General features: G+C 46.2%; 1 protein-coding gene across 5 annotated transcripts in view; it reads left to right on the forward strand.

The window, feature by feature from the left end:
* The window catches only part of usp34 (ubiquitin specific peptidase 34), a 45,813-nt gene that overhangs the window by 5,391 nt on the left and 25,950 nt on the right, over positions 1 to 14,472 (forward strand). For all 5 annotated transcript variants that reach the window (XM_031876622.1, XM_031876626.1, XM_031876624.1 and 2 more), the window contains exons 2-14: positions 3,834 to 3,924; positions 4,267 to 4,792; positions 5,300 to 5,350; positions 6,869 to 7,018; positions 7,246 to 7,313; positions 10,317 to 10,509; positions 10,794 to 10,855; positions 11,183 to 11,264; positions 11,436 to 11,528; positions 12,359 to 12,484; positions 12,570 to 12,699; positions 13,099 to 13,229; positions 13,561 to 14,312. In XM_031876622.1, the coding sequence (XP_031732482.1) occupies positions 3,834 to 3,924; positions 4,267 to 4,792; positions 5,300 to 5,350; positions 6,869 to 7,018; positions 7,246 to 7,313; positions 10,317 to 10,509; positions 10,794 to 10,855; positions 11,183 to 11,264; positions 11,436 to 11,528; positions 12,359 to 12,484; positions 12,570 to 12,699; positions 13,099 to 13,229; positions 13,561 to 14,312 (2,455 nt within the window). The remainder of the gene's footprint in view (positions 1 to 3,833; positions 3,925 to 4,266; positions 4,793 to 5,299; positions 5,351 to 6,868; positions 7,019 to 7,245; positions 7,314 to 10,316; positions 10,510 to 10,793; positions 10,856 to 11,182; positions 11,265 to 11,435; positions 11,529 to 12,358; positions 12,485 to 12,569; positions 12,700 to 13,098; positions 13,230 to 13,560; positions 14,313 to 14,472) is intronic.

A 14,472-nucleotide genomic window follows, 5' to 3' on the forward strand; every position in this document is an offset into this window, starting at 1 on the left:
GGAAAATGCTACATTCTAAATGAGGAAGGCCTAATTAGTTATAGTTAGTTAGTTAAACGTCTATGCGCTTCATACGATCTGTATGCAATTCAGAATGATGCACAATATTCACTGCGGTCGCTGTCAGACTGTCACGGCTGACTGGGACACTGGAATAGAACTGAGAGGTGGTCGATGTCTTTAGTAACACCGGTACCTTAAGTTGAACTGTCCTCTGAAAATAGGGCTGTAAATATATTGTTTTACTTTGAAGGAACTAGTGCTGCTGACAGAAGCTGACTCATAGATTCATGTTGATGGTGACGGTAACCACGGACTCATGCAGAAGGAAATGTGGTGAAAGTTCAAAGTAAGAGCCACGGCAGCTCGTCACTCATCGATTTCATACTTTTAGGTTTATGAGCTTTATGTCACTTTTTTGGTCGTCTTTGTTGTTAATAAATGCGACCTGTTAACAAGGCTGTCGTGTTCAGATCCACTGTTGTATTCATCAGAAGTAATAATGTACGCTGTTTGTTCAGCCTGCTACCCAGCGGGTCTGTTTCAGCTGGTTCGGTTGCGTAAAGCTCGGCTCGGGTTCGGTTTTGTTATTTCAAATGTAATTCAGTAACAATGTTCTCTCTCTGAATGTGCCAGAGTGTGGTCCCCGTGGTTCATTAGTCTGGTGAGATAATGGACGAAATAAAGAAATAAAGGTTTTGGTATTAACTTTGTGTTACAGGCTTTGGTCTCAGTTAGAGACTCGTGCAGAACTGAAACACTAAATTAGAAACATAGAATGTTTGAGGTCACATGAAGTCAGCTGCTTCGCTTCACTACTGAGCATAAAAATGAAACCTGTTAAATTCTGACAATCATGCATCGCTTTTCTTTTACTGTCGGGGAGATGCTGGTTTAGATGGAAGCTCAGAACACAAACGTGTGTTTCTGAGGTGTGTTGCTGTGAAAGTGTTGTTTACTCTCTGACCGGAGGAAGTGAGGAGGAGCAGATAACATGACAACCTTGAGATGTTGTGTGTTGTGTTAACTGTTGCCAGAGCGGTATGGCTGATGTCCCCACGGTGGACGGGCGGTTCGGGCTTTAGGAATGATGATGTCGGCCTTTAGTCGACCACTTTGGTCCAGACTGAAATAACTCGAGGTGCAAGGATCATTTATTGTCTTTGTGCTCAATGACACTATAAGATGGATTGCTGTGAAATCTGGTTTAATTTTATATTTGTCTGATACGTTTTGAATAAAAACGTGCAAAAACCATTCCCATCAGCCAGTCCCATAGTGAACATGGTGAACATTTTACCTGCTAATCATCAACCTGTTAGCATTGTCATTGTCTGCATATCATTGTGCTGACGTTAGCATTTAGCTCACAGAGCCACTGGGCTAAACACAACTTCACCGAGCCGTTGGAATGACTCGTACGACTAATAAAAGTATCGGAGGGAGTTCTTTACCTTTTTGAAAATGACAAATGTAACCAGAATAATAAACACATTTGAGAATTATTGTCTTTATATGCTTAAAATGGCAGTTTTCAGGTGCTTTGCTTGAAACATTCGTTTGTCTTTAGAATATTGAAGCACAATACCGAAACTCTTTTAATCCAGATGATGAAGACCACGAGCAGAAACCTGTTGCTCTGACAGTGAAGTTGTCCGTTCTACTACAAGAGTTGCTTTTCATCCTTGTATCCGAGGTGCTTCGGGGAGTTGGGCGCTGAGATGACGATGAAGTTGCGGTAATTCAGCCGTAGGCCTCACTGACTAAACTAAAGAAAATGGTTTTCCAGCAGAGTAACTCGCTCACAGTATCTTTACTGCTCAACTTGTCCGTTTGACTGTATAATAGTCCATGAGACGGATGGAGAGCTCTGGGTAGCCCTGCACTGAGATGATTAACTCCTCCTCCGTGTATTTACCTTAGACTGTTATTCACGGAAGAAAGAAAAGATATCTGCCGGCTCTGATTGGTTGTTCCTCGTCACACGACATGTGCATCCTGTAAAATAGACACTTGGGAACGCGTGTGCACCGCGACGGCATCGCTCTTGCTTTTGAGTCTACGTTGACGACAATGAATTTCCAGGCTAAAAAAGACCTTCTTCCTTCTCCATGCATTTTAAAGTCTTTATCTCAGCTTTAATCCTTTGAAATAAATGAAGCAGTGACGCCCAAACCTCTATCAAAGTGCATCTTTGCTTTACTGGTTTTGTTGTTTTGAGGCTTCAGATCTTCTGCCTCTACCTGTGTTTGCTTTCAGAAACACATTTTAGTTGAACTGTACTGTTTAGAGTCACAGCTGCAGCACTCATGTTTAAATGCCTCCAGTCTGGCTGAACGTTGCAGTCACCGTGTTGATCACACGGTGCAGGTGTCCTCCCACGCTTTTGTATTTATATCCACGGTGAGCTGCAGCCGTAAACTGGCTTTAATGCTGGCACCCGTGTGCCCGCTCCCAGACGACGTGGTCGTCACCAAAGCAGCGAAGCGACGGCAGGAAAATGACCAAAATCTGCCGGGAAAACATCCCAGAGAGTGGAGGTCGGCCCCGGGGCCACAGAGGAGCTTCTGTTCACATGTAGCGCTGAAAGCGGGTTCGGTTTGCGTGAGGAAAGACGTCCTGCTTTGCACGGCCAAGACGGTTGATTGAGAACTATTGTTGTGTTGTGTGTGTCTTTGCTGTCAAATCCAGGTCAGCGATTCAATGGAGACACCTGATTCCTCTAAGCTGGGTGTGACTGATGGGCATCTCCGAAGGCCAATAGAACAACTGTAACTTTAGACGGAAGCGGTTGAAGTCTGGTGCCAATATTTAATGTCTTTGTAGTTGGCAGCCTCTGTATTGTAGCCCGTCTGATGAAGGCCTTTGAGGCCGATAAACATCAACAAAGTGTGGGAACCAAGTGCAGGCATTTTCAATTTGTGTCCATATTGTCCTTTTTAATTTATCCAGATATGATAACGTCCTCCAAGTTTGCAGTGAAGCTGATCCATTCCTCCTAGTTTTTTGGGGAAATGTCTTCCACTTATTCATCAGTTTTTCCATCCGATACGTATCCCGTAAGGATGGGACGATGTAGGCTTTAACGATGGAAACGCACACCATTAGTTGATAGTGGGGAATTTCTACTACTGGGATTATTGTGAATATTCTCACATGAGTTACTTGAAAAGGCTGTCGAGCTCATTATCATGTAGAGGAGGGAAAATAGAGCCTACAGGAGTTAGGAAACAATGTACGTTAAAGTGATTCCAGTATGTTTTAGTGCCGTTTTCTACTATGTTCATCAATTGTTTAAGACTTATTTCAGTCAGCTAGTACAATGTTTGGATCTTGTTTTGTTACTGTGTCTCTTGTTTGCACTATGCTGCTGTAATCCTGTAACTTTCCCCGCTGCGGGACTAATAAAGGATTAACTTATTTTATCTTTGTCATAAAAGAATAAGAAGGTAAACGGCACAATGTGCTCTTCTTGTGTTTAGTGCGATTACTCTTGTTTAGCCTCAGGCGTCTGTTTTGGTTTTAGCAAATGATTTAGTTTGACTGTGGGGGTCAACATTACATCCTCATTTATAACTGCTTAATATTGTAATGCCAGCCGTGTTTTTCAGTACTTTTCAGTTTCGGCTCTTTAAAAGATTAAATAGCAGAGCTCAACACTATCAAATGTTTAAACCGCTGCATCGTTGAATTAAGTTTTGTTACCTGAAAGTGAGCGACTGCCAGATCGCTGGTGGTGTGTGGTGTTTAGTCTTAAATAAGAGGATTTTCTATTGATTCCTGGGACGTGGCCAGCTCTCCTCTCACGGGTATCTTCTCTCGTTCCTCCTCAGTTTCGGACACAGACGGCAGTGAAGGAGGCTTCCAGCTGAAGAAGGAACATGCCCTGCGAGTGCTGGGCTACATCAGCTCCTGGACACAGAGGTCAGTGTGTCTTCCTCTGTGACCTCACGGGAAACACGGCACAGAATATCTGCACAAACTTCCGACTCTTGTAACACTTTATTTACTCATCACTTGAGCAATTTACATGTCGGATAGTCAGTGAATTCTTTAAACTAGAGACTGTTTTTATACGACTGTATTTATATAGCCCAATATCACACATTACTAGTTTGCCTCGAGTGGCTTTACAATCTGTAAATCTTTGTAAAATGTGACAAACAGCGTGAGAGTTTTCTAGCTGCAGGTCTTTTCCTCATTATGACTGATCTCCTGTTGGTTTCCTCTCTAACGCGTCCCGTTTCCTCTGCGTTGGGTCTTCAGACAATGTCTCTGCTGCTTCAAGGAGTACAAGCACCTGGAGGTCTTTAATCAGCTGGTCTACGCCCTCATCAACCTGGTCATCGCTCAGATCAGCAGCCTGAGAGACCGCCTCTGCAGCGTCCAGGACCGCCTCCATAAAGGAGGCGCGTCCGGGGCGGAGGGGGGGTCCGAATGGAGCGGGGGCCTCCCCCAGCCATCCTCGCCCGGGGAGGACGAACCCGTGAACGTGGAGAGAGACTCTGCCGAAGAGGACGCCGACGCCCCCGACCTCAACCAGAATAAGAGCCAGAGTCAGGGGCCCAACCATCCGTGTGAAGCCCAGATGGAAGCACTGGGGCCTGGGGAGGGTGGCAGTGGGTCTGGGGGTGGTGGTGGTGCTGGAGCAAGCAGCAGTGACAGCCAGGACCCGTTCAGCTCCTGGAGCACAGAGGAGAGAGAGAAACTGCTGTTGTGTGCCGCCAAGATCTTCCAGATCCAGTTCCCCCTCTACACAGCCTACAAACACAACACACACCCCACCATAGAGGTGAGGACGGGATACCTCACTTTCTCTCTAAATGATCTCAAACTGATTTTTGTTTCCCCCTGCTTCCAGTCTTTATTCTAAGCTAAGCTAAACGTCATCTGGCTCTAGCTCTGGACTAGAGCTGGGCAATGTATCAATATTATCTCGATATCGTGATATGTGACGTAGTGTAAATATTCTTTGAAAGCACCAATGGTCTACAACATTGATGTCGAGACATTTTCTCAATATGGTCCAGCGGTCCACTGGACTTGGAGTCTTATTGATGTTCTCCTCCAGGCTCTAATGAGTCCACATGGACGTTTCTTCACACTCACAGATGTGTCCTGTGGTGTAAACACGTTGTTCTCTTTTCAGTCTCCTTTGAACGTTAACGGTGGCCTGTAATTAACTTAACAGAACTCGGCATTCAAATAATAATTACTCACAAAGGTTATCTTGTCACGTTTAACCTCCCAAACCCTGATTTCACTGTCCGCCCTTTTGTCTCCCGTTTTATTCCCGCAGGACATATCTGCTCATGAAAGCAACATCCTCGGCTCCTTCTGCGACATGAACGTAAGAGATCTACCTTTTCCTCTTCTCCACCGAGTCGGGTCAAGTGTCCGCTCTGCTTCCTGTCGGTCTCCTGACACAAACGGCAGGAAATAACACTGACGTCTGTCGCAATAAACACAGACTTCTAGTTCATTCCAGTCAAACTCCAGACACCAAATTCACTTAAAGCTGCTTCGGGAACCATTGCCCAATGCTTAAAAGAAGTTGTTCTCGTGTTTCTCAAATTTATTCACCCCGATAACTGTGTTTTTGGGAACCTGCCTGAACAAGCCCCCCGCCCCAAACCATCCAGAGCCGGAGCGATAATGAAAACTAGATGTACTCCAGTAAAGTACATTTGAACTAGTACTTGAGTACAGTACTTGAGTAGATGTACTTAGTTACTTTCTACCACTGCAAATGAAGTGAAAAGCAGAAGATGTCGTACCAAAGAGCGGCGTTGTGTCTCTTCTAGACGGTCATTCATTAAGGCAGATGTGACGTCAGGTAAAGACTGATGAGGATATATTATTTATGATTACTCTGCTCATGTTAGACGTTTCCTTGGAAGAACACCCTTCATGTGTTCATTTATGTGAACGTTTTCGCGTCACGTCAGTCAGTGTGTTGAGTCTTCAGCGTTGAGTACACTTCTGTGTTGGGCTCGGTGTTGTCCACGTTTGCTGCCCTCTCCGCTGGTTTTGTCCCATCGACGCCCACATTACTTCAGTGTGCTGAGCCTCCTGAGCTCCATGGTAACAGGGCTGCTCCTCACGCTGCGCTCTGTGTTCTCAGATTAACATTTTAGGAGCTCACGATCGGTTTAATAACCACGCTTTGTTCTTCTAAACCGCGTTAAACGAGCTTGTGTGTGTTGTAGTTCTTAGATTTACGGGTTTATTCTGTGCTGGGTGAGTTTCTGTGTCTTGAACATGATTTCCTGCAGATGAAGTCCCTCAGAGAGCCGTAACGTGTCCCCGGATAATCCGATGCAAACTAAAATAAACCACCAGCCTTCCTTCTTTTTTCTTCAACATGATAATTGATGTGTTTATACTCGATTCAAACACAGATTTCACGTAGTTTCAATCAAGTGCACCAAAATTGGCATTATTATTATTATTTTTGCAGGAACAATAAAAACTAATTGTTCTAGAATTGTCTTGAAGCTAATTTGCATCTGTTGTTTCTCTGCAAATTGACAAAAAAACAACGACGACCACATGATGACAAACGGAGTACATAAGACCACATCAATCCTGCGTCGTTTAAACCAGAAAGAAATGCTAAACAGACTGTTTAGCATTTAGACTGTAAATGTTGAGAAATGCAGCAGATCTTAAAACAAACATTAGTGCGTTTTGCATCAATTATAGTGCACATTTTTACAATAGAAGTGGTGAAACATCCAAACATACGAAGACCATTCTGGCTTCTAGTTTAATTGCGTTTGGATTTTACTGCTTAATTCAAGATAAATCGCCTGATTTTTAAAGGAGGTCAGTTCAAACTGTCTGTCTCTCTCCCCTCGTCGACCAGGACGTGGAGGTGCCTCTGCATCTGCTGCGTTACGTCTGTCTGTTCTGCGGGAAGCACGGCCTCTCCCTGATGAAGGAGTGCTTCGAGACGGGCACTCCGGAGAGCCTCCCCTTCCCCATCGCCCACGCCTTCATCACCATCGTCTCCAACGTGAGTCCACCGACCACTTGCCATGATTTATAAATTCTAAAATCCATAAATCTGAATTAAATGAAAGATTGAGATGTGGATTTGCAGGGAAAGGCTGTGATTCATTCAGTGACGTTTGTTTCCAATATTTAACCTGTCCTCATTGATAAACACAGGGTGGAAACAACCAATGTCTATCTGCTTTATCATGTGTTTGATGTTAAATTCTTTTGTTTTTGGCTCCACAGATCCGAATATGGTTGCACATTCCTGCGGTCATGCAGCACATCATACCGTTCCGCACCTACGTAATACGGTGAGTTCACTCCCTGTGTGTGTGTGTGTGTGTGTGTGTGTGTGTGTGCGCGAGTTACATATTATGATCCCTGTGTGATGGTTGAATGTGGAAACATCAGAAAGCTCTGCAGCGTTATGTTTGCAGGTGCCTAAGCTAGCTACCTTAGCTCGCTAACATTAGCTTGATAACAGCTAACTTATTTTATCAACTTCACCACAACTTCCGGCTCTATTTTCCCCATAAATACGTTATGCATTTCATATAAATTGCAATTATGTTTTTGTGTATCTACCCTGGAGAATCTTGCTAAAAGATTTTATACAAGATACATAGTTTTCTTTTTTTCCCCGTATGTGTGTGAGAATAAATCCTCTTTATTTACCACAGTAGTGAGGAGAGTTCCCTTCAAAATAAAACAGAGTATCAGTAAATCAGTCTCCCATGCACCCGTCTCTACACAGACGACAAAGATCACCTTCTCTGCACGTTGTTGGTAAATAAATTGAAATATGAAAATCAGCAGCATCTACAGTCCACGTTCCTCCATGCAGCTGTTGTGACAAAAGAAGAAGAAAATGGAGAACACGTTTCCTGTTTCACCCAGAGCTCCGGCTCACCGCTGCATGCCCGTCTTTATTCCCTGGTCTGTGTCTGACCGAGTAGCTGCCATTTTGTTTTTGAACACCTTGCTCTCCTGTCAGCGCTGCATCCGACAGCTCCTGTAAGAGGTTAAGCTTCTGCAGAGGACTGCTGCTGACGTTTTGAGTCAAGTCGGAGCAACCCAAACATCTGTTTATGACCGCTGGTCCTCAATCAGTAATCTCCTCAATCTCAGGGTTCGTCTGCGCTGTCAGAGGAAGAAGTCATACTTATTGCACGTTTTTAAACATTGAGAGTGTAGTCGTGTCCGTCGTCGGTGTTTCCATTTCAAGTGAGGAAGCCAGACGTCTCTCTCTCTCTCTGTCTGTCGCTCTCTGTCTGTCGCTCTCTGTCTGTCGCTCTCTGTCTGTTTCTCTCTGTCTGTTTCTCTCTCTCTGTCTGTCGCTCTCTGTCTGTTTGCTCTGTCTGTCGCTCTCTCTCTGTCTGTCGCTCTCTCTCTGTCTGTCGCTCTCTCTCTGTCTGTCGCTCTCTCTCTGTCTGTCGCTCTCTCTCTGTCTGTCTCTCTGTCTCTGTCTGTCTCTCTGTCGCTCTCTCTCTCTCTCTGTCTGTCGCTCTCTCTCTGTCTGTCGCTCTCTCTCGCTCTCTGTCTGTCGCTCTCTCTCGCTCTCTGTCTGTCGCTCTCTCTGTCTCTGTCTGTCGCTCTCTCTCTCTCTCTGTCTCTGTCTGTCGCTCTCTCTCTCTCTCTGTCTGTCTGTCGCTCTCTCTGTCTCTCTCTCTGTCTGTCGCTCTCTCTGTCTCTGTGTCTCTCTCTCGTCAGTGCACCTCGCGCATTCGTGCTCTCTTCCCCCAAATACCAAAGTGCCACACATGTGTGTTGCTAGGAAGAGCTTCCGTCGCCACGGCAACAGTTGCCAGGCCTCCAGTGAACCTCTCCTCACATGACCCCCCCCCCCCAGAGGAGGGGCCGGTCATGTGACGCAGGCAGCGGCGCTGATGCTCAGCCGCCGAGCAGAGTGTCAAACACTGGGCTTGAATACAAAATGATTAAAGGCTCGTCTTTAGGTTTTATTCTAACTTCCCTCAAAATATGATCTTAAAACAAACATTGCTGCATTTTGCGGGTGAATTCGTATCAGTTATAATAATAGTTTTTACAATAGGAAAAGCGGTGAAACGTATAAAGACCATTCTGTCGGTATAATCAAGGCTGATTTTTAAAGGTCAGTTTAAACGAACAGTGTTTTGAGATTTCTGAGTTTTATTTACATCGACGAGGAGAAGATTCTGTGTCGTTGAGCTTTAGAAAGCCAGGCAGCACGCACCAGCAGCTTACGATGCACGAGCACACTCGCCTGGAGTAACGAGGTGAGGGATTGCGTTTGTCCATGTGGATTCACAGCCGAGCAAAGCTGCTCAAGAAGACGTTAAAATAACCCCAAATAACATGCAGTACGGTCAGAAACACTGAAGCGTTGAAAGTGCAGACGGAGGAAAGCTTTAGGAGGGAGCAGAGCCTGCAAAGGTTGCGTGAGCTCATGGACCGTAACACTTAATAGGTCATGGAAACTTTGAGCTCGTTGATTGCGGCCTAAACACGAGCAGTCGAACAAGACTTCAGCCTGAATTAAATATAGAAAACAAAAGAGCAACAATATGGTTTGAATCAGAAATCCTCTGATCAAAGAGATCTGAGCTTTCGGTTGCTTTTGGTGCTTTGTATGTGTTAGGGAGGTAATATGTTTGATTCTGGGGTGAACTGTCCTTTAAGTGCTGTTTTAATTCCATTTGTGTTACGCTGTGTAGGAACATGACGGATCGAGCTCAACTTCTGGAGGATTATTGTGTTATTGTGAAAATGTTTTCTTATTGACAATATAAGACGGACTTTACTGCAGCTAACGGCCCCTCCTCCTGAACTCTGGTTGTGGTTTGTTGTTTGTTGTTTGTTTGAGTGTTTCACAAAACACTGATTCCCAAAGTTCAGTTTGTCCATTTTTAAATCTGTTTGATCGGCAAAACTCAACCCCCTTCAGCAGCGACTGTAGCCTCCCAGCTCATCAGAAAAGATCTGAAAAGCAGAAACCCGTCTAACTCCGCTCAGAGTGGAGACCGGGTGAGTCAGCAGCGCTCTGCTGCTGATCGGATCTGTCAGCGTTCGCCTACACAGGAATGTGATTAAAGACGAATCTCAAAGGGCCAAACACAGTTTTTAAAAGGTTGGAAAAGTTTCATAGACAGAGAGGGAAAGATCAGAGATCATAGATTTCTTTCTCATATAGTTATTGAGTCTCATTATCACTGTTGGGATGCATCTTCTTTTTGGCTCGCTGCCCACCAGTTACTCTATCCCCCCCTCTGGTGGATTGTTGTGCTGTCAGAAATGCTGGTGGTGAATTCTGAAGATGGTGTTTTCGTCCGCAGGTATCTGTGTAAGCTGTCGGACCAGGAGCTGCGGCAGAGCGCGGCGCGCAACATGGCCGACCTGATGTGGAGCACGGTGAAGGAGCCGCTGGACAGCGCGCTGTGCTTCGACAAGGAGAGCCTGGACCTCGCCTTCAAGTACTTCATGTCCCCGACGCTCACCATGAGGCTGGCCGGACTCAGCCAAATCACCGTGAGTCACCGCCGGACTCTCTCACGGGGGGGCGTTTTAACGGTCTCCACGGGGCTCTCGGCGACCGTCCTGTGACAGACCCGTGTGATTGATTCTGGTTCTGTAGTCGTCATTTGAGCTTCAGCTGCAGATTTCTTTCTTTCTCTCACTCACCATCTGAACCGACGAGACATTCATCTAGAGTCTTTTGATTTTAAGGTTTCTTTTCTATGTTACTGATGTGATGTGTTAGTGATGTTATTTCTTTACTCACCACGGAGTCACGTGTGTCTGTGTTTCCTCAGAACCAACTCCACACCTTCAATGACGTCTGCAACAACGAGTCGCTGGTGTCCGACACAGAAACGTGAGTTGGTTTAAAGGAATCCGATGCTCTGGCATCGATTTTTAGGCTGCAAGTACTTACTAAAAGACGGCGGTAGTGTTTTCAGAAGGTGCATGTGTAATGTTTACAACTTGTAATCCAGTTTCCACCAGTGAATAAACATTTACATGTGAATGGAGTTTGATAACGTAACCAAAGAGGAATCTTCTTTTCGCCTCTCTTTACACCTGTAGGTATTCATCCACACAGTCAATGTGCACCGTGTCGTAACACACGCCTCGTGCTCTACATGTTGAGCTGTAGTTGTGTTAACTTCACCGAATGTCTGATTCTTCTTCGTCCCTTCAGGTCCATAGCGAAGGAACTGGCCGACTGGCTGATCCACAACAACGTGGTGGAGCACATATTCGGACCCAATTTGCACATTGAGGTGAGACCTTTTGATGCAGTGACGTGAACTGTCAGCAAATTCATTAACACGTTGCATTTAGACTGGAGGTCATTTTATGTTACCCAAGCACAGACGATTTTTAAGTGTGTGTGTGTGTGTGTGTGTGTGTGTGTGTGTGTGTGTGTGTGTGTGTGTGTGTGTGTTCTCCAGATCATTAAACAGTGCCAAGTGATCCTGAACTTCTTGGCTGCAGAGGGACGACTCAGCACGCAGCATGTGGACTGTATCTGGGCTGCAGCTCAGGTAAGACGGGACAGATTTACAGCCGACTGTACGCGGCGCTATCCCGCAGCAGGAAGGAGCCTGCAGTATTTATCACTGTATCAGTAGCATCAAGGTGATGAGCCCCAGATGGAAACAGCTGGCGCTGGTCTTCTTCGAGTTAATAATGTATAGATGTGAACATTTTTATGCGTGTGTGAACTTTTCCTGCTTTAATTGTAGGTAGGTCCATGAAACACTTTTTATACTTGACTGTGAATCGACCTGTATTTTATCTCTTTTTCGAGGGAGCTCTGGCCAAGACAGCAGCTTAAGTTTCACAAAAGCACAAACAATGAACCTAAAACATAACTGCAATATGTTCAAAACAACGTTAAAACATAAACGAGCAAGAGAAAATTGCATCAACCATTGAATTTGCAGTATTAAGTAAGAGGACATGTACGTCCAGTGTCCAGTTTAAAATAATCTAGTTCAAAGTGACTCTGTGGCAGAAACCAAGATGAGGGTGCAAAAACCTTAAATGCACCAAAGACAGTGCGTGTTTGAGGAGTGATGAAGACGATTTGTTTGCATGACTGAAGGTTGCAGTTACTGATAGTGTTCATTCTACGTTTGTGTGAGAAGAACAAACCGTCACACAAACTGCAGAAACACAAATCAGAGACGAGTCATTTCGCAGCACGATAGACTAAATATTTTCAAAGATGAAGTAGCATGCATGTATAAAATATAATTCTGTTATTCTTACCCATATTACATTATTTTAGAACATTGTATACAGACATTCTGTGCCAGTCAATGAGGATAGATATGAAATGATTAACTCTGCTTTTTGTTTGGTGTGTTAGCTGAAACACTGCAGCCGTTACATCCACGACCTCTTCCCCTCGCTCATCAAGAACCTGGACCCAGTGCCTCTCCGCCACGTCCTCAACCTGGTGTCAGGCCTGCACCCCAGCGCTCACACCGAGCAGGTACCAGAAACACTGAACTACGCCACACTGTTGTATTTTAAGGAGTCGATTATCTATAATAAAAGCTCCTCCCTCCCCTCCTCAGACACTGTACCTGGCCTCCATGCTGATCAAGGCTCTGTGGAACAACGCCCTGGCAGCCAAGGCCCAGCTCTCCAAACAGAGCTCCTTCGCCTCCCTGCTCAACACCAACCTCCCCATGGGCAACAAGAAAGGTCCGTCTGGATTCTCGTGCAACTCCAGGAAGTTCTGAATGATATTGTTAGAGCTGCATTGTATACGTTTCAGGACTCCATCCAGAGAAACCAGCACTCATCAACATTAGAACATTTCACACTTTCTTGCTGAAGGAAGAAGTACTCGGATCTTTTACTTCAGTAAAAGTAGTAATACCACAGTGTAGAGTACCGTTTCAAGTAAAAGTCCTGCTTTCACTTTAATCTTCACACCGGCCCTTTAAGTACAGTGCTTGAGTGAATGACAAGTGTCAAAGTAACAGGTGAGTTTCTGCAGACCGTGTGCATCCTTCCCTCCTCAGCCTCTGAGCCACTGCTGCTGCTGTCACAGGTCCGGTTCTCCGGTTCTCAGTCTCGCTCTTCTTGTCTTTCTCTCAGGTTCACCGGCAGCCAGTCCAGACAGCAGCGACAACAGCGACACGCAACACAGCGGAGGCAGCGACATGGAGATGGACGACCAGATGATGACTGGCAGCAAGAGGAGCCAGCAGAGGCTGTCTGACACAGAGGTACACACACACACACACACACACTGACTGCTGGTGGACACATGGAACCAGCAATAAGAAACATTGAGTTTAAATACTGAACTTGTGTGCTGTGTCACTGTGTGTTTTTTACCCTAAATTTACAGAAGCTCAATGGAATATTTAAGATTAAACATCAAGTGTTTAAGAGGTCAAAGGAATCCTGTCTGGGCCAGTAATGACTGAACATGAACTAGATTTTGTGCTCTGTTCTTGTGTTGTTTTTTTTTTTCTAGGGATTTGTTCTCCCCTCTTTCTCTGACTGCCACACTGAAGTGAGTTAAAATAATTGTATTGATTCTTGTGTCCTCAGGAGTCGATGCAGGGCAGCTCGGATGAGACGGCCAACAGCGCGGAGGAAGGCAGCAGCGGTCCGGGCAGCAGCAGCGGCCGCAGCGAGGCCTCCAGCAACGAGGCCGCCTCCAGCCGAGCCAGCCAATCGGCCGGGAGCCCCGGCAGCGAGATGCACTCTGACGACATGGCGGACAGCGAGGCCTTGAAGGAGGAGGAGGAGGAGGAGGACGATGACGAGGAAGACGACGACGAGGATGACGACGACGATGACGACGACGAAGAGGACGAAGACAAGGGGAACCGGTCGGCTGCTGAGAGCGGGCAGCAGAAGGAGCCAAGGGAGCAGACGGAGTCCAGGAAAAGGAAGGCGGGGGAGGCGCTCGGCGAGGGGCCGAGCCAGGGGGCGGGGCCCAGTGGTTCAGGGGGCGGGGTCAAGTCCAAGGGTCTCCCCTTCAACCCTGACACTTCTGCTATCATGGGTAGTACCGCGTCGACGTCGTTGGAGAGCCGCATGAGGATGTTGGACGCCTGTTCTGCGTCGTCGTCCGCCCGGCCCGAGGGGGCGGAGCCGCAGCAGCAGCAGCAGCAGCAGCAGCCGCCAGACATCGGCCCCTCACAGATGGTCCAGGGGCCTCAGGAGCCTCCGTGCCTGCCGCGGCCCGGGGACTTCCTGGGTGAGGCCATGGGCAGTGAGCTCTTTAACTGCCGCCGCTTCATTGGCCCCCAGCACCACCACCATCACCATCATCACCACCACCACCACCATGAAGGGTAAGAACGAACTCATGGAGGCGCTCAATGAAAAGTCACCAAAAACAACAGAGTCCGACCTTTTGTGGAAGAATAATCACAGCACGTTTTTATGATTATGTTGCCTTCTTATCTAAATTCACCTAAACAAATGGACAAACTTTAATTGATCTGCTTTTCT

The sequence above is a fragment of the Anarrhichthys ocellatus genome, unplaced genomic scaffold, assembly GCF_004355925.1.
Source record: "Anarrhichthys ocellatus isolate YVR2014 unplaced genomic scaffold, GSC_Weel_1.0 scaffold112, whole genome shotgun sequence".
NCBI lineage: Eukaryota > Metazoa > Chordata > Actinopteri > Perciformes > Anarhichadidae > Anarrhichthys > Anarrhichthys ocellatus.